Consider the following 24,337-nt stretch of genomic DNA (forward strand, 5'->3'; position numbering starts at 1 on the left):
AAAGAAGCAAACCAAAGTTCAAGTCTGTTTTGAGGGTTTGAATCAGAAAGGAAATGGGTGGAGAGAGTAATGAAGGTGAGATGGGGTTAAACCATGGAGGAGATGATCAAAATGGGATCTCAAGAGTTGGAATGCCTTTGTATGCAAAGGTAGATCCTTTCTTCTCTTCTGCAGATTGGGATCCAGTTGTCAGTGTTGGTGTTGGTGGTGGTGGCTTCTCTAGCTCTCATTACCCTTCAATGGCGGCTATGGATAATCCAGGGATGAGTTGCTTCCCTCATTACCAAACCGGTTCTGGTTCTGGTTACCATGACATGCCTGCTAGTCTTGGTCCGTTTGGTGATTGTGGAGGTGGTGGCGGTGGTCAGTTTCTTGGTTCAGACAAGAAAGAGGAAAGTGTTGGGAGATTGATCAGAGCTGGAGATGGTCACCAGGTTTCAGATGATGTTGTTCTTGGTGATGGTTCCTCAAACAGAAAAAGAAGGCAACCAGTAGCCGAATCACAATGGAACAAGGTATGTTTTGGTTTGATTCTGATCAAGCTTTTGATGTGGTTTGTGGATGAGACAAAGTGATTCTTGTTTAAAATTAGCAGAAAGCTGTGGAGGAGTTTCAAGAAGAGCCTCAGAGTCAGAAGAAACACAAAAATGATCAGAGTAAAGAGAAGATGATGAACAAAGAGAGCTCACAGAGCGAAGAAGCACCTAAAGAAAACTACATTCATATGAGGGCAAGAAGAGGTCAAGCCACTAATAGTCACAGTCTTGCAGAAAGGGTAATGATTATACTATTTGATTATTGTAATTTTGCTCTTTGTTTTCCTGCCAATCAATGGTTCTGAGATGTTTTGATGCTGGTGAAGGTTAGAAGAGAAAAGATCAGTGAAAGGATGAGACTGCTTCAAGAGCTTGTTCCTGGATGCAACAAGGTACTGGAGTTAAAAAAATGTGGCTTTTTTAGCAGTCTTAACTTCCTTTCATTTTCTAGTAAAAAGTCAGCTAAAAGTCTTTGTGGTTAATGATGATTGATTTCTAGATCACTGGCAAAGCGGTTATGCTTGATGAAATCATCAACTATGTTCAGTCATTGCAACAGCAGGTTGAGGTAATTAAGAAACTATCCCCATAACGCTCAAGTTAAGTCTCCTCCAGGTTTTGGTTCTGATGTTTCTGTGTCACATTTGCTTCATTCTCTCCAGTTCTTGTCTATGAAACTCGCCACGGTGAATCCAGAACTCAACGTTGATATAGACAGGATTCTTGCTAAAGATGTAAGAAAGCTCGTAATCTCTCCTTTGCAAGTTATGAATCAGTACTAAAACCTGCATTTTTCTCCCTTCAGCTTCTGCAACCAAGAGACAGAAACACTCCTACTCTGGGGCTGAATCCTTTCACTGGTTTTCAAGGGACGATGCAGAACATTTCTACCACCACAAATCCACAATACAACTCATTACCTCAGGCAAGTAACAACATCAGAAATAAACATATTATGCTTTTAGCACCACTTTAATTTCTCTTAACACGTTTTTGTTCATCTCATTCGTGTAGACAACACTAGAAAGTGAATTACAAAGCCTCTACCAAATGGGGTTCGTCTCAAATCCATCGACTATGTCTAGTTTCTCACCTAATAATGGTAACTATATAGCTAGACAAACCTGATTCTCTCCATCTCTCTGTCTTTTCCTTTTATGTCTTTATTGATAGTTTCTTCTTGTCTTAGGTCCATTGAAACCAGAACTCTAGTACCTTCCATGTATGAGATGAGTTCAAGGAAAATTTGAAGAGAGAAAGAGTTTGTATAGAAGAAGGCTTTGGCCTTAGTATCATATCTGTTCTTCCATGTTATTATTATTTTTCTGAACAAAAAAAAAACAAGCATGATTTGGATTCTCAGTTGTTTTTTCTTTCTCAACCAAGAATGCATTTATTAAAATATGGAATCAGAATACATTTTATTTTTACATTATCCAAGTGAATATGAGAATATATTTTATTTTATTATAGATTTACACAGACTTCTTCATTTTTGTGTATACACAGCTTTGATAAAATGCAGAGTGAATCTCTCTGTGGTATAAGGTTTGATAAGTACTGGTTTCTCAGTTGATGCATGTAATCCATCCCTTGGTATCTTCAATGGTTCCTGTCTGAAGACCTACAAGAACCGAACGCAGTTTCTGGCAGACAGATTCATCCCCAGTTTCATACCCTACTCTGAATGTTGCACAAAGATTATTACATCAGGCCAAGTCTTTGTTTAAGGGCATTGTGAGTTTTGGTTTTTGTTTTACCTTTTGTCCTGATATGTTATAGTGCCCACAGGAGCAACTCCTACAGCAGTTCCGGTGCAGAAAACTTCATCTGCATTCATCACTTCATCCACATGAACTGCCTTCTCTACTACCTGATCATATCCCAAGTGTGAAGAAACTTATCTGACTTTATTATTGTTGGTTCTTCTGAGGTAAAAAAAACAGCTTTTGAGTTGTGTGTTACCTGATAACCTTGATCACTTGCGATCTCCATCACACTTTTCCGAGTAATCCCCTCTAGGATTGTTCCACTAGTGGCAGGAGTTGAGATTGTCCGACCCTGAACTAAGTCATATTAGGGGAGATACAGCTAATAGAGTTCACAGTATATGTAATATTATTTATTACCTTTACAACAAAGACGTTGCAAGAAGAAGCCTCCTCAAGATACTTCTTCTTGACAGCGTCAAGGTAAAGAATGTCTGAAAACCCACGACTCTTGGCTCTTCTTAGTGCTTTCAAAACCTACGCCACATTCTTTATCAAAAACGTGTTGTTGACTCTCATCTTTGGAAACTAAATGGGTTTTCAACACTTACCGGGGCGTAGTTTGTGATGCTCTTGACGCCTCCAGCTCCACCAGGAGCTGCACGGACATACTCTTCCTCGACATAGAGGTTAAGATCAGCGACACCTTCCTACAAAAACCAGTAGAGAAAAGACTCACCAATCGTTATTTTGTAACTGAAGAGAAGCTTAAACAGGAAGAGAAAGAGAGGATGATACCTTGAAGTAGTTACCAACAGGAGATGCATAGACAATGAATGTATATTCAGGTGCAGGTGCTAAACCAAGAATTGGACCACTTCCCATCAACAGAGGCCTAATGTACAAAGACCCTTTCCCTGGAGGAGGAACCTAAAACCAAAACACACACACAAACTCACTCACAAAAGAAACACTCTCTTCAGAGAATGATAATATGTGTTAAACAAAGAGAAAAGCGTTTTGTACCCAACGTTTGTTGGCAGATGCTATCTGCTTAACAGCATCAACAAACTGATCAACAGAAGGAGAAGGCATGAGCATCCGTTCAGCTCCAATCTGCATTCGGACAGCGTTTTGATCAGGTCGAAACAGAAGAAGCTTTCCGTTTTCTTTCCTTTGTGCTTTTGTACCTTCATATACCCCCTGTCCATAGTAGAAAGTATCAGAGACAAAAAAAAAAAAGAAAAATCAAGAAACGTTTGGAGGGTTACAACAAGAAGAGTCTTACTTACCTGTCCATAGTTTAAGACTCCAGCAGAAGGACTTAGCTGAATATTACCAAAGCGACTAAGTTCACCTTTAGTGAACTCGCCATCTTTTGAGCATTTCATGACGTACATGTAATCCGCTGGAGTTAAACCAAACCCTAGATTGTCCCAATCCATATCCGCATACTCATCATCATCTCTACATAATTAAAAAAAAAACAAGGACTGTGAAAACAGAGCTTTCTAATAATGTAATGATGGTAAAGGCTTATATTAGATGGATTCAAACTTACTGATGAGTAGGTTTCTTACGCTCCTCTTGCAACGCTGAGGCAGCTTGTACGTTGTACTTGGAAAAAGATTGCAACTGTGAAAATATAAAAAATATAACATTAGCCAAATATATTTTTGCATCTGAGATGTTGAGTTTTGTATGGATAATAATATATTAGATTAATACCGTACGAATATGTACATGGAGAGGTAACACCAGACTGTTGCGCAGAGATGAGATTGTTTTGATCATCTTCACAGTTGAGAAGAGACTTTGTCTTTGGTTATGCAAAGATGTTTCTGTTGATCTGATAAAGTGGAAACAAATAAAAAGAGAGACAGTTTCTTTTTTAATGATTTACCAAAGAAAAAAAGAGAAGTTGATGAAACCACCAAGAACAGTGTCAAATCATATGTATTCAACACGTAAGTGATTGCGAAGCTTATGTGAAGTATGTCTGCTTTTATCTGGAAAACTTTGTGATTTGTTCTTTTTAGTTTGCTTTTTTTTAATCCAAAGTGGTGGGGACACTGGTAAGAGTTCTTATCTTTGTGTGTTTGTGTTATTATTTTTTATTATTTTTCCTTCGGCTTCGTCACTTGTGTCTATCAACCTGATTAAATCTACACGGCTCTTTCTGTAACGAAATCAACGGACCTTTGTTCTTGTTTCGTTTTAGTGGTGGGTGGGGTAAGTGAATGAATGAAAGAAGAAAAGAAAATATGTGGTGTATGTTAAAACGAGAAATCCTATTTTTGAATTGTTTACAAAGTGATTAATTAGCCTATTATAGTTCTCGATCCAAAGAGAATAATTAGCAGTTCTCGATCTAAAGAGAATAATTATCCTTTGTTTTGACAATTACCAAAGACAAAATTACCAAAGATAATAATAATTATCCTTTGTATGTGTCATTGATGGACGGGGCATTTTAATGAAAAAGTAGTCAAAAACTCACATCAATTGCGTTGTCTGGATTGCTATTGGTCCGTTTCTTTGTGCACATACAGTAGTAGTAAAATAGATTACCTTCAAAGACAATTTAGATTTACAGTTTCCATGATGGGAGCTCCAAATACTATGGGGGGGGGGGGCTTGAAAAGTGATAGCCACGTCAGATGCAGACGTTTTTGTCGGATAAACAACCTCCGTTCGATGTGTCCTCTCCACATCATTCGTCCATCACCATTTGTATAGCCCGTTAGAAATTTCAAATGGTTTCAGTGTTTATAATATATATATTTTTTTTTTTGAAATACGTTTCAGTGTTTATAATATGATTATGGAATTGGGAGATAAATACGAAAGCTAGTGGAGATTAGCCACGTCAGAGAAATAACATTTTTTCTCTACTTGATAACAACGTTTTTCCTCCGTAACATGTCCCTTTCCATATGGTGGGGGTATCAAAAGTGGCTTCTGTCTCCTCACCCCCTTCTTCGTTTACTTTTCATAAGAACCTAATATCTTTGACAAAACATTTGAATCCGATTTGTCATATCTAGTCGAATGAATTATTATGAAATTTACAAAAGAAGTTCGACAAACCAATAAGGGTGAGAACGTAGTGTTACGTTAAGTGGGTATATGATTCAAAGGAGATTAGACAAAATATTCACCTGGAAAAAAGAAAGAGAGTAGAATATGTCTATGGAAATATTCACCTGAAAAAAAAAACTCTAAAGAGAACCAGCACAACTTATTGGGACCACGCAAAAATGAACTCTGAGTTCATGAAAGGCTTGGTCGTCAACCTCGGTGATAATCTTATGGTTCTTCACAAGGCTCTTCCAAGAAATCAGTTTTACTCGTGGAAGAGTTGTGAAGACTCTTATGATTGGGAAATAGAAAGAAGGTTATCTATGAAGTACAGAACTGGTGAAGTATACTCTTACCTACAAGGAAATCAGCCTGTTGTCCCCTGGGCCAAAATTGTCTGGTTCTTTTTCGATATCCCTCGCCATAGTTTCCTCACTTGGTTAGTACTGCTTAACCGCTGTCCTACAAGAGACAGATTAAACAGCTGGGGATTAAATGTTGATCCTAAGTGCTTGCTGTGTAATACTGATCACAAAAGCAGGAATCACCTTTTTCTTTGAGTGTAGTTACAGTGAGTTCATCTGGAGCCGAATCGCACAACAGTGGCGGACCCAGCATTTATTTAAATCTGGGTCAAAAGTTAAATGGGCTTTAAATACAAACTAAAAAATAAAACAAATTTGGTGTCAAGTGGGATTGAACCCTGTTTTAGGTGTGTCAGTCAAAGGAAAATAAACCATCAGAGCTAACGAGTTTCTATTGTTCTTGCCTAACAAATGAACTATATACATTTTAAGGTGTGTCAGCTGACCCCCTTTCTATAAAGCTGGGTCCGCCTCTGTCGCACAAAGGTGTGGCCTTCAACCCTTCACTTCCTGGACCGATACAGTCTCACAACTGCAGGCTCTCCACTCAAATCGTGACTCTCGACGTCTCTCTCTACTGGCAATGCAAGCGACGGTCTATTGGATCTGGTCGGAGCGTAACAATCGACTGCATCAGCAAATCTTCAAATCTCCGGAAGTTATACTCTCTCTCATTGACAAACAGGTGCGCAACCGCATCCAGAGCCTTCGACATGCAAACCCACGGGCCTCATCCGCGATGTCGCAGCTATGGTTTCTTCGGTCTTGAATTCTTGCGGAGAAAGCAAAGAAACAAAACTCTCGATCATTCTCTACCTCTCTCCACCGTCGTTTCAACTTCACCTGCTCAATCTTGCCATTGGACTTCTCATCACTTGGGCTTTAGTTCTTTAATATGTGTTTCTTGGGCTTTATTGGATATTAGCCAAAACTAAACTTAAGCTTGGGCTTGTATGTGTTTTATTTTTCTTTTGCATTTTAATATATGAAGGCCAGTTTTCAAAAACAGAGTTGTGAAACAAAGATCAATCCGGAACGGCCCAAATCATTAAGGGTTTCTAAACCTTAACTTTTAATTAGGCGTATTTAGGCTTTTCAATCACGGGAATCTGGGCCGTTTTTTGGTGGCATCAGATGTTTTTAAGTTATACATCCTAAAGGTAAACTGAACTAGTGGAAGCACTTTAGTATTACTGTATTAGTATGGTTACAGTTTAAAAGCTTCTACATCTATATATGAAATTTGAATTATGTAATTTTTTCGCAGATTATAGAAAAACACTGTAGGGTCACCTGCTACGGAGAGAATTTGTCCATTGACATCGATCTGAAAGCTAAAAGTTATACGATAATGCAGTGCATGATTTACCCAATGTTGTGATACTATTGTACTGTGGAAGGGATGCAAGGAATGTTGGAAAAAAAAAACACATGTGTGAAGCGCAACATAACAATTTATTTATTTTTCTTTCAAATTAATCTATCTCCACCACCCAATTCTTAATGTCTTGGATAGAACCAGTTTGTATTCCGACAAGAATAGATCCAAGTTGCTGCGTAACAAGCCCATCCCCCACTTTGTACTCAGTCCTGCAGATTTATCAACAGATAAGTTTAGAATCCTAAGCATATAACTGTGTAGTATCCATGTATGTGAAGAAGAAGAGACCTTGTGTTCTGAAACGTGATGCTCCCAACAGAAGCAACTCCAGTGGCAGTTCCAGTGCAGAAAACCTCTTCTGCATCCTTTAGTTCTTCTACAGGAACTACTCGTTCTTCCACCTGTCCATCACAGAGCAGAGGAGTTGAAACAAAAGTGGACGTGCCGGAGTGGTTATCGGGCATGACTAGAAATCATGTGGGCTTTGCCCGCGCAGGTTCGAATCCTGCCGTTCACGGTTTTTAACCAATTTCAGCCCTTGGTTGTTCAAATTTTCTCTAGCAAAGTAGAATATCAGGTTTACAAAAACTCAAAAACAGTTGCATTCATTGTAAAAATATTTTTAGTTTGAATCCAATTTAACATTCAAGAAAAAAAGAGCAGAAGAGTTGCAACAAAGTAGGAAACAGAGCAGTAGACACAATGTTTCTTTGTTTCCAAGTAAGTTTTCTGTGATTTTTTTTCTGTGATTTAGCTTTAGTTAAGTGTACTATGTAAATTTAAATAAAGCAAATTATGCAGAAAGTGAGTGTGTGTATGCTCTGTTTTGCCTCAAGTGGGCAGGCAGAGTTAGAGAAACAGACGAGGGATGAAACTAACCTTGTAACCAAGATCAATAGCAATTTCGATTACGCTCTTTCGCGTGATCCCTCCAAGAATCGTACCGTTTGTAGCTGGAGTCACTATTGTATTCCCCTGGAAACACTCAAGATACTTCAAATATTTTACATTACAAAAGAAGCATTATTTTGTTTCTTGAAAAAAGAGTTCCCCTCTTACCTTGACAAGGAATATATTAGAAGCAGAAACTTCCTCTATGTTCTTCTTAGTTTCTGCATCCAGATACAATACATCCGAAAACCCTCTTGCTTTCGCTTTTCTCATCACTTCAAGCACCTTTTTTTTTACAGTTTATTACCAAACACAAGACTCACTTCACTTGTGAAAAAACACTTTTTAAGTACTTGAACCATGACATGAGTGTTTTTAACTTACTGGACCGTAATTAGAAATTGACTTAACGCCACCACTTCCTCCAGGATACGCGCGTGGAATCACCTCCTCAACGTAGAGATTCAGTGCTGCTGTACCTTCCTGTACAAGCAATCAAAATTCAAAATCAAGATTGATCTTTTGTGTGAAAAATGAAGAAAAGCACTGACCTTAAAGTAGTTTTGAACAGGAGAACCAAACACAAGAAACGTAAACTCTGATGCTGCAGACAAACCCAAGCTTGCTCCACTTCCAAACAACAATGGTCTTAGGTACAAGGAGCCTTTTCCCGGAGGAGGAACCTAATGCAAAAAAAAAAAAAAAAACCTTGAGCCTTTAAGATAACTAAACCAAAGATGATATCTAGGCAGAACCGGTCCTGAACATAGGAGTAAGTGAAATATTGAAATATAGCCTCAATTTTTTAAAAATAATACATGTCTCCAAATTTGTGGAAAAAAAACTATTTTTCAATTTTTTTATACTAAATTGTCTATAGCTCCTAAGTATCGAATGAATAACAAAGATGTATAGATTGAATGTTTACCCAACGTCTGTTTGCAAGAACGGTCTGCTTAACACCTTCAATAAACTGTTGAACAGAAGGAGAATGCATGCACATTCTCTCTGCTCCTTTCTTCATACGCACGGCATTTAACTCTGGACGAAAGAGAAGAACCCTACCGTCTTCTCTTCTGTAAGCTTTCATCCCCTCGATTAGTCCCTACAAAAATCCACCAGAAAAGATTAAAAATCGTTTATTGTGTGAGGATATTTTTGTAACTTTCGGATGAGTTTTGAAGGTTTGCCTGGCCGTAGTTGAGAATTCCAGCAGCAGGGTTGAGCTCGATGTTGCCGTAACGGCTAAGGCAACCTTGTTCGAAGTTTCCTTCTCTGCAACTTCTGGTGGCAAACATGTAATCTGTCCGTACAAGACTGAATCCGAGGTTGTCCCAATCCACATCAGCATAATCTTCATCCACACTGCAACATAAGATAATTTTGTTTTCACACAAAAAAAACATAAGATAATTTTGGCCTAGAAAATTATCAAATTTAAACGTAAATAAAAATTAAATTTCCAACAATATATTCTCCTTTTATCATCTCACATATTTTGACATATAAATCATACAACTATACATCGCAATCACGTAGTAGGATAATAGACTTTAATCTAAACACAACGGTTGATTTAAGTTTTTTTTTTTGTTGTAAACTTTTATTTTAGTCCTTCTGAAAGAATGGGTTGAACTTTAACTATTGAACCAATGACACTGATGAGTGATGACAGGGTAGCTTGAGGCCACACAAAATTCAATTAAATAGGAGAGTTCACTTTTAGCATCTACTTTTTTGCTTTTGCTTTATGTTATTTTTCATACTGATATTTTTTTGTTTTAAAATATAGGTAATTTCACATTTCTAGATAACTTCTATATTTTTTGACCCAAAAAAATAACACCTATATTTATTAGATATACAATTTGACCAATCAAGTTGTATAAACTTATTTATGATTGATTTAATCATATCTAATCTATATATAATATTTATAAAATATAGGGAGTTAGAACAACATTATTGGTGTCTTTAAGTGAATCTTAAGAAGAGGGGAAACCACGAAAAGCAGCAGAACCAAGAAGGATAAAAAGAAAAAATAATTAACTCAAAAACATTTGCAATGTGTCCTTAGTACTGTTTGCGAGTCTCACTACACATGGTGACCGCGATTGGTTGATTTTTATTTTTATTTTCTAAATCAGAAAACTAAAAACAAAAAATTTGAAGGATTTTTGTCAGTCCTACCAATAATAATGTTCTTAGTAACCTTTTACAAACAAAACAAAAACGTAGTATGTTATTCTTTTTTTTACTAAAGAAAATGAATAACATACTCCCTAGTTTTTTTTGTTATTCTTAAATGCATGTGGTGATAATGTATGTGGTGATAATGAAAAGAAAGAACAAACGTTGTTGCATTCGAATTAGTAATTACCGCTCTGTCCCCACCATCTCCGAAACATGTTCTTCAACAACCGAAGCTGCTGCCTTGGTCCCATGCATACGAAATCCACAGATCTGTATTATTTCATTTACATGTAAAACGCGCTCAGTGAGCTTAAAGGAAACCAAATCTCCTTTTTATTATTAAAATACATATATATTGTACATACAGCAAATTATGTTGTAGTTGTTTCGTTCTTTTTTTTTGACTAAAGTAGTTGTTTCATTCTTGTATAGAAGAGAAGAGTAGAATCCTTTTAGTTTTGTTAAAAGGTTAATAAGAGTATAACGTTTTATTCGACGAAAGTGCAAACCTTAGAGAGATAAGAGAAAGTTGTCGAAGATTGAGATAAGCAGCGAAGAGCCATGACAAATGTTGTATGAGCTTCGTCTGCACCAAACTGAGACTCTTAAGATGAAATGTTATTGTATGATTCTATTTTCAGAGGTTATAGAAAAAGAATAATGAGCTTGTGCTAACTCTGAAGAAAATATTCGTGAAACTACAAAGCAGGAACACTGATATAAATATAGAGAGAGTAGATGACAATAGAGGCAATTACAACTATGTTTACTGCTATTAGTACTTGTATTTATACTAACTTTGTGAAACCATAACTTTTCTTTACCATTACCACCAATGTACAAAAGATATGTCGTGTACTCGTGCTTTGGTCTGGATGGTATTCAATTTGTTTTCCTAGTAGCGAGAAATTGAAAAAGTGTGGTTACAGTTGAGTCTTGACTCTATCATGTCACGTAAAATATTAATGGGGAACTAAATGTGTACCAACTTTTAGTTCTTTTCATCAATTAAATGAGATTTTCCACTACTCTATTTTTGATAATGCTATATGCTATTGAGGCCATCCCATTTATATTATTGTCTTCATTTTCGTTACAATATTGTCGAAAGTATATGAATATATTATATATGGGTGGTTGCGAGAATTCGCTGAATATCTACATGCATGATAGATGCAGAAAAGTTGGACAAGTATGAGATTGTAGGTGGTATGGATCCTTTCGTGATTGCTCTTAGTAGTAACATTTCTCAACTAAGGGATGATATTTTTTTGATCCACTGCCTGCGATGACTTTAGAGATTTTTCTTAAAAGGTTTGCTATTTGGAGGTTTAGCATTTGATTAATTTGTATGACTGATACCTTTGAACTATAGCTAATTGTATAATCTAGTAATTAATTATCAAACCACGGGTCCGATGTATCATACTGATTTGATAATATCAAAAGACAAGTTATTTACTTAATGGGAAATATTAGTATTTGACAAAACCTAAGCATACTAAAATTAGCAAAGTTTGGTGAGATGACTGAAAATGATGTGAGATATGAAAATGAAATATTTTGGTTACATAAAAACTTTGGGTGTCAACTTGTAAAATTGATTTAGTAAACTATCCAAACCTTAGTATTTTCCTTGCTATAGCTTACGTTTCATCTTGAAGAAGATGTTTTGATTTCCTCTTGCCTTGTAATTTTTGAATTTAAATTTAATAAAAGTTGTGTTAAAACAACAAAAAAATCCAAATCATTTATCCATCTATTAACATTGGCTAAATTCGCATGGTTATGAAAAAAAAAAAGTACATACATCACAAAATCCCCATAGATTTTTATTTATTTTCATAACCGTTGTAAATCTGTTGAACCAATATATCTAGGATGTGATTGGTATTCAGTGGAGTAAAAAATGGAAAAGGTAAAAAATGAAAGAAAAAGAAAAATAGGCTGAAAACAAGTTTTACTTGATTGGGTATAAAATTAGAGTAACTTAGTAGAAATATATTTTACTCTTTATCGCTAAAAATGCTTTCAAATCACACTCTAAATATTTATGAATTATGATTGTGAAAAGATTTGTACGGTACAGTCTTGACTTAGGGGTTTTAAGTATTTGAGTTCTTTGGGCTGCAATAACGAGAGTCAAGAAGATAAATCATTCTATAAATCCCATCTTGCGCAAGACATACGAATATAAGGGCATGTATCTTACCACTGTCTATAGTCTATACGACAGCAAATACATGCTCAACTTTACTTATCAGGTATTCAGGTGTATATATAAATTCAAAGTATCTATAATGGATCCACTGGAGACTGCCTTTGTAAACAACAAAGTTTTTGAATGCCCTATCAAAAAAAAAAAGTTCTTTCACATAATTACTCTCCCAACTAACAACTTCCACTGTGTAACAACCTCTAAACATGATGCTAGTTTCAGAGGGACCGTACAAAGATTTATCGCTCACAATTGGAAAACATTACAAGTGAAAACAATCAATTCAGCTGCAGTAGATGTCATACAATACATGATTTGACAACTTTGAGCCATAGAAGATGACAAGTCCTACAAGTCTCCTTAAGACTCTTATCAAAGATGGAAGATGAAATATAAATCAACAGCTTTAGGAATCCGAGCAAAAAGCCGGAGGAGATGATTCCAACTCTTAGAAAAAAGTTTCAAAGAAGAAATAATCAGTTACATGTCTTCTTGAAAAAACATCAAGAAAGTTTGGAGTGCGGTTGTTCAAGGGAGTTCCACTCCCAGAGCATCCACACAATCGACGTGCCTGTTAAATCCATTTAAAATAAACGCAGTATGAGGATCATTCACCCAATGAATGCAACCTACATTAACTGATTGAATACAAGGAGTGAGTGATGTTAATGTCTGGTGATTTGCCACAAACAATACCTGCAAAGAAGGCCACGGTTGAGAGGTTGGCGACGGTCATTGTATGGTAGAAGAGGTACTCAGTCAGAAAATGGCCCAAGGCGTAGATGAATGAGAGAAACGTAGCCAGGTATAACGGTTTGTTCCCGGGGTTGAATGCACAAAGAAAGCAGAGGGTGCATGTCAGGAGTGTCCATACTCCGAACGTACGTCCATGAACTTCACTCACTGCAAAACAATGTTCCATAACTCTCCCTTTTAGACCTACTCCCTTTGCCGAAATTAAGCACCATAAATTACAAAGGAAAAGAGAAACATCAATTTGCTACTGAGCATCTGACACACTTCACCTGGCCATTGATTTATATTAAAGAAAAAAATTGCATACTGATCATTCCACAAGAAAAAAAAAAAATTTGTGCATTGGACTCTGTAGACTGTAATAAAAACAAAGTAATTCTATATCCAAATACTTCTCCCCCCCCCCCCCCTTCCTAATTTCTAGACATGGTGGTCCACTTCCTACAAAAGTTCCATCACCAAGGAATTGAATTGTACATAGCTTATCTTTCTTGGATATGCTGCTTTGGTTTGCTATTCTTATGGTAGTAATCTCTCTTTTCTACATATTCTGACTAACCGAATCTTTTTTCTCATAAAAGGTCCATAGTCGCAGACCCACTGAGAAATATAGACCTGATTCAAATATTGTTCTTTATAAAGTTACTGCCTCGCAATAGCTACAAAACTCTTTGATTTATATAGAATCCTACGAATTATCACAACTAGTGATCGAACAGATTCAAAGAGCTAACCATCGACATCAATATAGAGCTTCCTAAGAGCTGGAATAAATTTCTCGGGTCCCAAACAAAGATAAGCTATAAATTTATATAATCTCAACTTGCAAGGAAGACCCAATCTTGGAGACATAAAAATGAAGAAGAAGCCATAATGATCAAGAAATTTAAAAAAAACACACACACACACACATGGCACCGCCTTTTAGTCTAAAGGATAACATTATACTCTTTGCTCGAGGCCTGAATCAAATTAGTGAATCTGAGCATCCGTTGCTTTCAGTCCTTACTACCACAACTTTTCCAATTAAAAAGGAACATGAACAAGCAAAGGAAAAAAGCAGCTACAAAAGATCATGAATAAGTTCAAAGAATGCAAAACAATATGCAATGTACTAGCTTAGCTCTTCATTAATGTTTTCTTCAATGCATTATAAGCTTAGGGATCCCAAAATTGGATCTGTATTGAAAGACACGATGCCTTCCTCCCTCCCTCCCTCTGCCTAAAGTCACAGAAATCGAAAAACCTAAAACGTCCCGTGCAAGAAATCAAGATCCTCTGAAACGATAAAAACACATTACATGCCCTCTCCATAGTCACCACTCACCACTGACTTAAGTATGACTAAGAATCTGGGAGACTTAAAGTAAAGTTAATTTGATAGAACGAAATCGATTGAGAACAATTCTGAAATTGGAGGTTAATAATAAGGAGGGAGAGAGAGAGAGAGGGAACAGAACTGGTGGTCTGAGAGAAGACAGCGAGACGAAGAGCCCAAATGTTGAAGAAACCAAACCAAACTGAAGCTAATCTCAGTGAACCAACCACCATTAGCCAATACCCTAACGCCTTCATCTTCCTCTTCGTTTAGCTGCTTCCTTCTCTGTGCTGTGTGTTCTTCAGATGCGTTTCTTTTGTTTTTTGATATTCCGCCATGACTCAATTGATCCCTATAATTTTAAAAATATATTTTATTATTATAATAATTTGTTTTAAGAACACACAAAAAGATTCTTACTTATGTGACTCTCTTTAATCAATTTGAAATGGAAATTCAAACTTCAGCCTAAAAAAATTGGTAGTGGGTGTGGATAACCCTATTTCCCAGGAGAAAGAATATGAATACCCCAGTAGTCAGCGCGAATCGAATGGTTTTCCATATTATAGCCGAAGTTCCTTCAAGTAATAGCTATTAGACCAGTTCGTACTGGTTTAAATTTCGGTTTATAACTCGGATAGAACAAAATAATCCGAAACAAAACTTATTGCTCAACCACCACAGTTGTTTACAATTCACTTATCTGATTCTTTTTTTTATTACTTTTATACAGAGGTATCCTGACCCCACATAAATGGATTCAGACTAATCACGTGTTTGCAGCTTACGTTTTCAGCTCATGTGTCGGTTCTCTGACAATGCTGAAATATTAATTCCTCAGTAGCCAGCAAAATTCGAACCCGGATAATACATTTTGGTAAACATCTTACCTCACATCTTCCTTTTTTGTGCAACACACCTTGTCAGTTTCCAATAAGCATAACACAGATCATGTTTACAAAATCAGTTTTGTGAAACACAAAATAAACTTTTAGAAAAACTTTATGACAGTTATCGTGTTTTAATTATGATTAGTAGATGTTCACGACGAGAAACTTTATCACAGTTATCGTGTTTCACTCGTGGACGAACTGAATACATAGTTATAGATTTTTACTACATACTTACGATGTTGTGCTCAGTCTAGGGATTTCGCGTTGTTCATGTTACATTGTGGAGATTACGTAGCTAATAGCCTCCCTCGTAACTCGTAACTGGTAACTCGTAAACTTGTTAATCTCATCTTAGTGTTGAATTTTTTTTTTTTTAACGGCAAACGGCTATTCTATTACTCAAACTTAGTGTTGAATTTAACCACGTATTTGTAGATATTGTATTATATCCAAGTACTTGTGTATACACTGTGTTTTTCAATATTCCTATCATATGTATCTCTAAATATTTTCTTACAAATCTTTGAGACACACATGGGAAATAATAGTCTTTTGAACTTTTACACCACATCGAAGTGTTCTCTTGGTCATTAAAATATATAATTTTTCTTTAACTCAAACCTTTTCTACATAAACTTAAATAAAGTCTGTTAGAAAAAACAACTCTCCTGATTTTTTGAACCAACGAAACTGTTCTACCTCTGTATATAAAATTCTCAAATTTCTAACGTGTTTACACTTCCGAGGAAACCGTCCTTTAAGAAATCACGTCAAATAGTCAGTCACACTTTTATTCTACTGCAAAGGTAGTCTCGTCATTCAATTCTTAAACCAATTGCAGAGCTTCTTCTTCCATTTTATAATCATTTCGTATCTTTTTAATATACGAATTAAAGTAGTATTGTAATTGTTTGGGGATTGGGCGAGAGATATGCGTGCACGTTTACTAGTAGATTAGATTCAATTAAGTATTTGTTAGCTTAGTTTATTACTTTAAGCTGAACGAGGATCGTGGATGATAGCTGGATTTTGCTCCCTTGTTTTCTTCTTTTGAATATAGTAACATTTAGGGTTATAGACTCAGTCACTCAAGAGAACAAAGGCATCCTTTTGCATCATCGTCTATATCCGCGTGCATTTTTTTTACCAACAACATAATTACGTTTAACCATTTCTGCTATGGTGTTCTATCCAGTATTTAAATTTGATTTTGGTTTGGATTTTAGCTTGGATGAGTTGAATGTTAACGAACGACTATAAAATAAACATTATTTGGACCTTCATTCGTGCGGCCCATTAACAACAAAACGAAAAATATATTTAAAAAAAAAACTATGTGACTGACACAAAAACGTGAGCTCCGCATAGAGACGGAAAGATTCCCCCGATCAATGCACAAAGAGCCGCGAACTTACACGTAAGCCATTAAGGGCACTATCGTAAAATTAAATGAAGTGGGGGCCTACGTTTTGTGTGGTTGGTCACTCACTGATCAGGTAGAGAGAGAAAGTTAAGACTCAAGAGAGAGAGAGGACACCAGCGTCAACCTCTAATCCTAGCTGGCGTCGCTTGCCAGCCTGTTCCCAGCTGTGCTCCAACGCCTTTTCTCTCTACCCCTCAACTAACTCTATATTTCGGATTTACCCTTTTTTATTCGTACACATTTAAAACTCTTAAATAAATTGTTTAAAACTTTTAAAAGAAAATTTGCAAAACAAGTGTCACATTATAACAATTTTAGCTAATAGACTTCATTGTTTTGATTTTATATTATTTATAGCCCAATTTTTGTCTGTTGTCAAACATTTTAGGCTTTAGATAATTAAAAATTGTCTTATTTGATTTTATTTGTGTGTATAATCATAAATTTATAATGTAAAATTGTGAATAAGTACATGTGTGTTGAAAATATTTATTTAATATGTTGGGTTGGTATAAGTAAATGTGCTATTTAAGGCAAAATGTTTGCATTTTCTCTCGTTCAATAAAGTTGGGTCACCTAGCTAGTAAATAATACCGGGGGCTAATCATTATATGTTTGGAGAGAAGAAGGACTTTATTAGGCAATTCCGAAAAATATAAGGAAAGAAAGGAGGGAATGGAAAAAATGTATCTTTTGCTTCCTTCTTGCCCCACTTAAAAAAAAAAACCAGAGTCCGCAATTTACAAAAGCAGAGAAGACAACAGCGTTCGCTGGTGGTTAGGTCGTTAAAATCCAGCGGCGCCATTAAAACGCTGCGTTTTTCTACTCGTCACCTTCTGTTTTCTTTTCTCCAATTCTCAAGTCATCGTTCAGTTCCTGCCATTAATGTCTCTCACTCCCTAAACCCTTAGTCTCCTCTCTCCCTCCCTTGAAAACCCTTAAATGGATCCTTGCCCTTTCGTCCGTCTCACGATCGGAAACCTAGCTCTGAAATCTCCTCAAGCGGCGAAGACGTCGAGCTCCGTCGTGCACCCCTCCTCCTCCACCGGTTTCTGCAAGATTAAACTCAAAAACTTCCCGCCGCAGACCGCGGCCATCCCCTACATTCCCTCGGAGACCGCTCACTTCCCGGAGATCCTCCAAACCCTAGCCGCCACGTTCCACCTCAGCAGCTCCGACGTCGCTCGCCTCGCGTCCAGATCCATCTTCGCCTCAAAGCCGTGCCTCAAGATCACCGTCTACAGGGGGAGAGCCGGCGGCGCGTGCGGCGTGAACCCCGGCGGGTTCCTGGCGAAAGTCTCCGTGCCGTTGCTGGATCTAGTTGCTGCTGCCACGCAGGGGAAGCAGTGCGTGTTCCACAACGGGTGGATATCGGTGGGGAAAGGAGCGGGGGGGAAAGAGTCGTCGACGACGACGACGACTCAGTTTCATCTGAATGTTAAGGCGGAGCCTGATCCTAGGTTCGTGTTCCAGTTCGAGGGGGAGCCTGAGTGTAGTCCTCAGGTGGTTCAGATTCAAGGGAGTATACGTCAGCCGGTTTTCACTTGCAAATTCAGTTGCCGGAACACCACCGGCGATCGTACTATGAGATCGAGGTTATTTCCCGACCAATCTCACCTCATTTGTCGGAAATTTAGTTATTTAAAAATTTCTAATTTTACGATTTTCCCCAGGAGTCAAATCGAAATGCGCTTTTAACATAAGATCTAACGCCATATATTATTTTGAAATATTATTATCACACTTTATTCATAGTATAAACTTTACTCTTTAGGATACTTGACCACTTTTATTATTCATAGTAATAAACTTTACTCTTTTGTGATATTTAACCACTTTTATTATTCATAGTAATAAACTTTACTCTTTTTGTATATATGTTTGTTTATGTGATCAGATCGTTGCCGCCGGAGACAAGCGTTCCACGGAGCTGGCTTAACTCGTTCGGGAGCGAGAGAGAACGTCCCGGGAAAGAGCGTAAAGGATGGTCCATAACGGTCCACGATTTGTCAGGCTCTCCAGTGGCTATGGCTTCGATCGTCACTCCCTTCGTTGCATCTCCTGGAAGCGACCGTGTGAGCCGGTCGAACCCCGGTTCTTGGCTCATCCTCCGTCCCGGGGACGGCACGTGGAAGCCGTGGGGGAGACTGGAGGCGTGGAGGGAGCGCGGGGGAGCCACCGACGGGCTCGGCTACAGGTTTGAGCTTATCCCAGACGGTTCAAGCGGAGCAGGAATCGTGCTTGTGGAATCAACGATAAGTTCTCACAGAGGTGGGAAGTTCTCTATCGAACTGGGATCGTCGCCGACAGCAGGTAGCGTGAGCAGATCGAGGAGACGTAGCGGTGGAAGCAGCAGCAGCGGAGGTACGTCGCCGGCGAGCAGTCCGAGAGGAGGGAGCGGGGATTATGGGTACGGGTTGTGGTTGGGGAGTGGATATAAAGGGTTTGTGATGTCAGCGAGTGTGGAAGGTGAAGGGAAGTGTAGTAAACCTTGTGTGGAGGTTAGTGTGCAGCACGTTAGCTGCATGGAGGATGCAGCTGCGTACGTGGCGCTTTCTGCAGCGATTGATCTTAGTATGGATGCTTGCAGGTTGTTTAATCAACGGATGAGGAAAGAGCTTTGCAGTGAGTCACTCGGTTGAAGAGGGAAAGAAAAAGAAAATAAGGTTCCATTTTTGTTTTTAATCTTCTGGAAGTTTAGTGTTACAAAAAATGGCCTTGGGAGTATTTTCTTTTTGAAAAAATCTTCTGGAAAAAGGCATTTAACAAAATAGGATGTATATAGTGAGTTTCTTGTTTTTGGACTCTGTGTGGTTTCGGATTGGCTTTTCACCATTTTATTTTTGGGTTTGGGTCTTACGAGTGAGGTGAAGAGTGAGTTTCTTTGTCACTCTTCTTTTTCCTTTGATTTGATTATGTAACTGTATAAATTTAGAAGAAAATCATTTGGAATTTCTGGATGTAAAACACACATGAGATTGTTGCTCCCTTGTTTCTTCTTTTATGTTGGATGAGCATATGTCCATGGTTAGATTCTGATAATTAACTACAAATGAAATTAGTTTTGTATTGCCTGTTTAAAAAGATGAACATGCTACACTTTTGTATTCATGAAAAATGAATGTTTGGGTTGAACCCATCTTCTTCACACTATCATACCTTAATCTTCCATCTTTTTCAGACAATGGAACACTTAAAACTCTTCTTTGTACGGGCTACTTATCTCCTTACTAGATATTTTTGTCTTCTGAATTCGTTAATGTATAGAGAAACTGAGAAACTATTGGGTTCTGATTCTGTATGATAGAAAGCATTGTGTTTTTAGATACTATCTTGAAGTATTGTCTTTTTAGCAGATTTGTACTGTTATGTGAGGCCGTTTGCATCAAAGAGTTTTCAAAGATAGTCTTTCACCACATAGAGTTTTAGAAAAAAAAGTTTGTTTCACAATTTACGTAGTTTAGATCCTCGGGATTCCAGGCGGTTTTGATTTTGGGCCAACGGGCGGAAGTGCGGAACAAGGAGAGGCTCCGGCAATCATAGCACGACAGTCAAAAAATGTTAAACATTTTATAATTGGTTAAATTAATTGGATTAAATGATAATTTTTTTAAATAACAACTAAATATTTGTGTTTTTAAGCAAAACTACTTAAAATTGGAAACTGAGGGAGTACTAAATATTACATAAAACAAAATAGAGTATTGTTTACAACATTATTTGAAGCCACCCTTGATAAGATACTTTGCTAGAAAGAAATAATAGTCCATATAAAATAGTTACAAAGATCACCATCATAAGTAACTTAGTCTATATTCTTGAAAGGCTTGTATTTCTTGACATTATCGATTAAGCCAACGATGGATCCCACTGCAGCTAGGGCGGAGACAATCAAGCAAACCAACACGAGTAGGGTCAGCGCCAACCATCTGCCCGAATACTTCTTAACCTTTGTCTGAGCCATGTGCATTGACACAGGAAAATAAACTGTTAGCGGCCAGAAGGCAAGCGCCCCGAGCAAACCCAAGATGGAGTTGAAGAAGGGGAATATCATTGCTATCAGTGTTGTCAAAATCACATAGCATGTCCTCCACACCAGCCTGAAGGGGCTGAGACGCCATTTTCCGAGATATGGTATCTTCCACAAGTATTCTTTGTTGATGAAAATGTTTTCAGGCCATTTTTTGTTGCATTTGCTCTCAACAAACTGGAAAAAGGGCTGAACATATACCTGCGAATGATATTAATATAGGATTAAGAAGATATCATTAACTTTTAGAAATAGCAAATAAATGTATTTTATAACCAAAGTAACTCTCTATTTCTACAATCTTTTCAACTATTGATCTAAATTTCTAACACGGTTATTTATGTAAAACTACTAATATGTGGTGAATGTTTTGCTTTTGTGATTGTTTATCAATGATACGTTTGTTTTTGAGATTTAATGAACTTGAAAACTGTTAATGCTACAGTTTACCTGATAGGCACCGATTAGATGGACAGCAATGCAAATATTAGCAAAATCGACGAGCCAGAAAGGTTCGTAAAACCCAAAGTCGGTAAGGAAGTCACCAGGGGCTATGTTTCCGAACGCAGCATACCCAATGCAACCACATAAGATGTAGAAAACAGTTGTGGTTGAGACTCCAATAAGACTTGCTTTTTTCATCACTTTGTTCTCTGGTGGGCTTGATCTCAATGTGTCCTGCAGCAGAGAAAAAAATATATAACATATTTGAGCTTCACGTATATAATGCTTTTTTCGTATATGCATGCCTACTAGGCTTCTACTCTAATTGATAGTAACATCTTATCTTCAAGGTAAATGGCACCACCGTCTTTATAAATTATATCCCTTTTTGGTGAAAGCGAGAATAGAAGTGGTGGATCCATATTCTCTAACTAATAGATCCATATCGGTAGTTAGAGATTACTTCTACCTACCAAAAAAACATTACTAGATCCAAATTCTAAAAAAATACATAATAAATAATGACTACTCTGTAGATGCAAATATTCAATGAACGGTAGTGGAAGCAGTACATACTTGGATCTCAATGAGAATAGTGGTGAAAGCGTACGAAAACGCAATGTCCCCAACCGATTGGAACGCTTTCCACACTTTATCAGACGCAGTTACGTCCACTCCTATCACCGTACCTGTCAGTGTTGTCTTACCAACCTTCCCACCTTCCACATAATTATACAACGTCCACCATTAGCTCGAACGTTGAAGTTGCATGTAAACATTTAAACAACGTTGAAGAAAGGAAATGAAACCGTACTTGCCACTTTGGCGATGGACAGACCGATACCAATAGAGGCATAAGAGAAGGACATAACCGCGGCGATGATCGAGAGGAAGGATAGCTCGTGAATATTAGAAATCTGACTTAGAAAAATCTGGAGGAGCCCAAAACCCGCCATGTATGGATAATTCGATACAGAACATTTCGCACCATGGCCGTTTTTATGAAAACAATTTGCTCTCCCAATCGCTCTAACCAACGAAACACAACACAAATGTTTTAGTTACCATCAGAAAAATTGTAATCGAAATAAGTTACAAGTATTTGTGTAGCGACTTACACTAAGCTTATGGAAGCAGTGATGGTGTAACCAATAGTGACCCCAACGAGGTTACCGTACTGTGCTAGTCCACATAGCTGCACCTTTTTACCACCTGTCGTTTAATGATATGTATTAAAAAACTTAGTTACTCTTCTAAATTACATATTAATTTTTGTTTTTCTCAATCAACAGCAGCGATTACAAGAAGCAAGACTTAATCATCGAAATTGTATATGGTCATTAATCTTTAGATGCTAAAAAGTCAGATAATCTTTTGTCTTGTGGATAAGTTTGGATCCTTCTCTCGTTTAGAATTCAAAAAAAAAATTTGGGAGACCAACTATCAAATTTAATGATAGCATTAATGGGATAATCCTACGGATAGTCAATTCAATTCAATTCGTTAAGTAATTTCGGAAAAAAAGATAAATTCCATAATTATTTTGATGTTGTAGATTTTGATAATTAACTCATATATATTACCAAGAAGAGCATGCAGAATTATAAAAATAAAAAATCCAGAACCACAAATAAGTTCCGCAACAGATAAGATACACAAAAAATTGTTGATTACTTTGATCTTGAAAGAAAACATTAATTTGATCTTAATTTTTTCCTAGAACCATCTTTATGACAAAAACGGAAAAAAGTTCAAAAACATCTTCACAAGAATATTTGTTACCATATAATACCAAAAAATATTAATATCTATAGACTAATTGTTCATCAAAAACATAATTCTATATAAAAACTGACAAGAATCTTTGAATAATGCTGATAAAAATGATTTAAAGTATAAAAATGAATTACATACCAAGGTAAGCTCGAACGACGCCCATATAGGTGTAGTTGCGTGTTCCGGTAATGGGGTCCGGCGCTCGGTAGCAATCGGCGAGCAAAGTGGACGTGTAGTAAGTGACGATGGCGAAAGTCACCAAGATCACGGTTCCTGCCACCCAACCAAGTTGTGCTAAAGCCCAAGCCAAAGACAACACTCCAGAGCCTATCACCGCCGTGATAATATGCGCACTCGCCGTCAGAAACGTCCCCGTTCTCCTCTCTCGGCCATCATCGTCGACGTTCTTCACATCAGCGTCACCGGACTCCACCGCCGGGAGATTGTGGAGTGCGTCCAAGGATTTCATTGTGGGAGGGGGAGAGGGAGACATGAAAAGAAAAGAGAAGAGAAGATAGTAAATGACACAAGTCTTTTGAGAGTCCTTGGCACATTGTATTACAAAGTATACTGAGAGCCATTTATATATGCACAGGTATCAAGGTTATGTGGAAGGAGCATTCCTGTACGTTGAATCTTATACTATTCATTTTAGAGAATCTTTATTTTGGGTATCTTTTATTTGAATTTTGACTTGTTGTGGTTCTTGCTGTGTAATTGCTTTTACTTGTTTTGAAAACCTTGAATAGTTAAGATAAGAAGATAAATTACATTTATGACAATGAGGATAACTGAAAGTAGTTGAATGGTAATGAAAAGAATTACAAAAATACTCCACTAGTTAACAAATCAATTACCGCAACTAAATAAGATTTACTTTGAAACTACACTAAAAACTCTAAATTAAGATTGAAATTTTAATTAAGTTATCGTGTTTATAAATTTATAGAATTACTATATATGTTATAGCGAGTTAGTTAACTTATGGTATAGACGCACCATTCAATATGAATTAGATATTCATTTATTTTTATATAGTAATCAATATTATCATATTTTATATCCATTCATTTATTTTCACCATTACCATTTCATAAACAACCCGAATTTCTGTTATAATACTCTGTAATATTTAAGAACTAATGGAAATATTAATTTTACTCTACTAAAAACTAAAATAAATAAATATTTAATATCATTTCCATTTTATTTTACATGAAAAAATAAGTGAAGGATTCATATACCATAAACATTCTATTCACATATAGATATAATAAAATATCCATTTCACTTCTTTCCCTTGTATACCATTTGACTTAGCAT

The 24,337-nt window shown here is 37.0% G+C and overlaps 6 protein-coding genes and 1 non-coding gene across 10 annotated transcripts; 3 read left to right on the plus strand and 4 right to left on the minus strand.

Moving 5' to 3' along the window:
* Window positions 1-6: 6 nt before the first annotated feature.
* On the plus strand, window positions 7-1,966 carry LOC130509817 (transcription factor bHLH74-like). Of its 2 annotated transcripts, none has more exons than XM_057006011.1 (8): window positions 7-515; window positions 593-775; window positions 863-928; window positions 1,036-1,104; window positions 1,199-1,270; window positions 1,342-1,461; window positions 1,551-1,638; window positions 1,726-1,966. In XM_057006011.1, exons 1-8 carry the CDS (start codon window positions 54-56, stop codon window positions 1,746-1,748), a joined length of 1,083 nt encoding a protein of 360 aa, XP_056861991.1. In that variant the 5' UTR covers window positions 7-53; the 3' UTR covers window positions 1,749-1,966. The 2 variants fall into 2 exon arrangements, with proteins under 2 accessions (XP_056861991.1, XP_056861994.1); XM_057006014.1 differs by having other exon boundaries at window positions 596-775.
* A 15-nt stretch (window positions 1,967-1,981) lies between these two features.
* LOC130494332 (branched-chain-amino-acid aminotransferase 2, chloroplastic-like) lies at window positions 1,982-4,212 on the minus strand. Of its 2 annotated transcripts, none has more exons than XM_057006007.1 (10): window positions 3,979-4,212; window positions 3,807-3,880; window positions 3,538-3,712; window positions 3,272-3,448; window positions 3,044-3,175; window positions 2,857-2,955; window positions 2,666-2,782; window positions 2,502-2,597; window positions 2,297-2,409; window positions 1,982-2,219 (listed from the first exon to the last, which is right to left on the minus strand). In XM_057006007.1, the coding sequence occupies exons 1-10, from the start codon at window positions 3,988-3,990 to the stop codon at window positions 2,105-2,107; spliced, it is 1,110 nt and encodes a 369-aa protein (XP_056861987.1). In that variant the 5' UTR covers window positions 3,991-4,212; the 3' UTR covers window positions 1,982-2,104. The 2 variants fall into 2 exon arrangements, with proteins under 2 accessions (XP_056861987.1, XP_056861984.1); XM_057006004.1 differs by having other exon boundaries at window positions 3,974-4,212.
* A 2,954-nt stretch (window positions 4,213-7,166) lies between these two features.
* Window positions 7,167-10,734, minus strand: LOC108832830 (branched-chain-amino-acid aminotransferase 1, mitochondrial). Its single transcript, XM_018606363.2, has 10 exons — window positions 10,666-10,734; window positions 10,344-10,426; window positions 9,154-9,328; window positions 8,892-9,068; window positions 8,515-8,646; window positions 8,348-8,446; window positions 8,132-8,248; window positions 7,952-8,047; window positions 7,361-7,473; window positions 7,167-7,281 (listed from the first exon to the last, which is right to left on the minus strand). Exons 1-10 carry the CDS (start codon window positions 10,717-10,719, stop codon window positions 7,167-7,169), a joined length of 1,161 nt encoding a protein of 386 aa, XP_018461865.1. The 5' UTR covers window positions 10,720-10,734.
* TRNAS-AGA (transfer RNA serine (anticodon AGA)) lies at window positions 7,508-7,589 on the plus strand. Its single transcript has one exon. It is a non-coding gene; the product is annotated as a tRNA-Ser (tRNA).
* A 1,870-nt stretch (window positions 10,735-12,604) lies between the features above and the next one.
* On the minus strand, window positions 12,605-14,976 carry LOC108833118 (ergosterol biosynthetic protein 28). Of its 2 annotated transcripts, XM_057006016.1 has the most exons (4): window positions 14,869-14,976; window positions 14,591-14,800; window positions 13,071-13,277; window positions 12,605-12,945 (listed from the first exon to the last, which is right to left on the minus strand). In XM_057006016.1, the coding sequence occupies exons 2-4, from the start codon at window positions 14,703-14,705 to the stop codon at window positions 12,878-12,880; spliced, it is 390 nt and encodes a 129-aa protein (XP_056861996.1). In that variant the 5' UTR covers window positions 14,706-14,800; window positions 14,869-14,976; the 3' UTR covers window positions 12,605-12,877. The 2 variants fall into 2 exon arrangements, with proteins under 2 accessions (XP_056861996.1, XP_056862000.1); XM_057006020.1 differs by lacking the exon at window positions 14,869-14,976 and having other exon boundaries at window positions 14,591-14,818.
* A 2,442-nt stretch (window positions 14,977-17,418) lies between these two features.
* Window positions 17,419-19,752, plus strand: LOC108836985 (uncharacterized). Its single transcript, XM_018610071.2, has 2 exons — window positions 17,419-18,359; window positions 18,662-19,752. The coding sequence occupies exons 1-2, from the start codon at window positions 17,707-17,709 to the stop codon at window positions 19,404-19,406; spliced, it is 1,398 nt and encodes a 465-aa protein (XP_018465573.1). The 5' UTR covers window positions 17,419-17,706; the 3' UTR covers window positions 19,407-19,752.
* A 660-nt stretch (window positions 19,753-20,412) lies between these two features.
* Window positions 20,413-23,555, minus strand: LOC108843285 (amino acid permease 8). The gene is made up of 6 exons (XM_018616450.2): window positions 23,153-23,555; window positions 22,357-22,450; window positions 22,053-22,267; window positions 21,815-21,957; window positions 21,245-21,472; window positions 20,413-20,995 (listed from the first exon to the last, which is right to left on the minus strand). Exons 1-6 carry the CDS (start codon window positions 23,505-23,507, stop codon window positions 20,570-20,572), a joined length of 1,461 nt encoding a protein of 486 aa, XP_018471952.2. The 5' UTR covers window positions 23,508-23,555; the 3' UTR covers window positions 20,413-20,569.
* Window positions 23,556-24,337: the final 782 nt, after the last annotated feature.

The sequence above is a fragment of the Raphanus sativus genome, chromosome 1 (assembly GCF_000801105.2).
Source record: "Raphanus sativus cultivar WK10039 chromosome 1, ASM80110v3, whole genome shotgun sequence".
Lineage (NCBI taxonomy): Eukaryota > Viridiplantae > Streptophyta > Magnoliopsida > Brassicales > Brassicaceae > Raphanus > Raphanus sativus.

What these genes read in the sequence shown, in the direction of transcription:
- LOC108836985 (XM_018610071.2), top strand. Translation starts at nt 17,707, where the DNA reads ATGGATCCTTGCCCTTTCGTCCGTCTCACGATCGGAAACCTAGCTCTG. An exon ending in GATCGTACTATGAGATCGAG is followed by an intron (nt 18,360 to 18,661) that starts GTTATTTCCCGA and finishes TTATGTGATCAG; the next exon opens with ATCGTTGCCGCCGGAGACAA.
- LOC108843285 (XM_018616450.2), bottom strand. Translation starts at nt 23,507, where the DNA reads ATGTCTCCCTCTCCCCCTCCCACAATGAAATCCTTGGACGCACTCCAC. An exon ending in CGTCGTTCGAGCTTACCTTG is followed by an intron (nt 22,451 to 23,152) that starts GTATGTAATTCA and finishes ATTAAACGACAG; the next exon opens with GTGGTAAAAAGGTGCAGCTA. An exon ending in CTATTCTCATTGAGATCCAA is followed by an intron (nt 21,473 to 21,814) that starts GTATGTACTGCT and finishes TCTCTGCTGCAG; the next exon opens with GACACATTGAGATCAAGCCC.
- LOC130509817 (XM_057006011.1), top strand. Translation starts at nt 54, where the DNA reads ATGGGTGGAGAGAGTAATGAAGGTGAGATGGGGTTAAACCATGGAGGA. An exon ending in CCGAATCACAATGGAACAAG is followed by an intron (nt 516 to 592) that starts GTATGTTTTGGT and finishes GTTTAAAATTAG; the next exon opens with CAGAAAGCTGTGGAGGAGTT. An exon ending in TTGTTCCTGGATGCAACAAG is followed by an intron (nt 929 to 1,035) that starts GTACTGGAGTTA and finishes ATTGATTTCTAG; the next exon opens with ATCACTGGCAAAGCGGTTAT.
- LOC108832830 (XM_018606363.2), bottom strand. Translation starts at nt 10,719, where the DNA reads ATGGCTCTTCGCTGCTTATCTCAATCTTCGACAACTTTCTCTTATCTC. An exon ending in GAGATGGTGGGGACAGAGCG is followed by an intron (nt 9,329 to 10,343) that starts GTAATTACTAAT and finishes CTTATGTTGCAG; the next exon opens with TGTGGATGAAGATTATGCTG. An exon ending in TTCTTGCAAACAGACGTTGG is followed by an intron (nt 8,647 to 8,891) that starts GTAAACATTCAA and finishes TTTTTGCATTAG; the next exon opens with GTTCCTCCTCCGGGAAAAGG.
- LOC130494332 (XM_057006004.1), bottom strand. Translation starts at nt 4,039, where the DNA reads ATGATCAAAACAATCTCATCTCTGCGCAACAGTCTGGTGTTACCTCTC. An exon ending in CGTAAGAAACCTACTCATCA is followed by an intron (nt 3,713 to 3,806) that starts GTAAGTTTGAAT and finishes TTAATTATGTAG; the next exon opens with AGATGATGATGAGTATGCGG. An exon ending in CAAGTGATCAAGGTTATCAG is followed by an intron (nt 2,410 to 2,501) that starts GTAACACACAAC and finishes GGATATGATCAG; the next exon opens with GTAGTAGAGAAGGCAGTTCA.
- LOC108833118 (XM_057006016.1), bottom strand. Translation starts at nt 14,705, where the DNA reads ATGAAGGCGTTAGGGTATTGGCTAATGGTGGTTGGTTCACTGAGATTA. An exon ending in TGTCTTCTCTCAGACCACCA is followed by an intron (nt 13,278 to 14,590) that starts GTTCTGTTCCCT and finishes ATTGTTTTGCAG; the next exon opens with TGAGTGAAGTTCATGGACGT. An exon ending in AACCGTGGCCTTCTTTGCAG is followed by an intron (nt 12,946 to 13,070) that starts GTATTGTTTGTG and finishes TGGATTTAACAG; the next exon opens with GCACGTCGATTGTGTGGATG.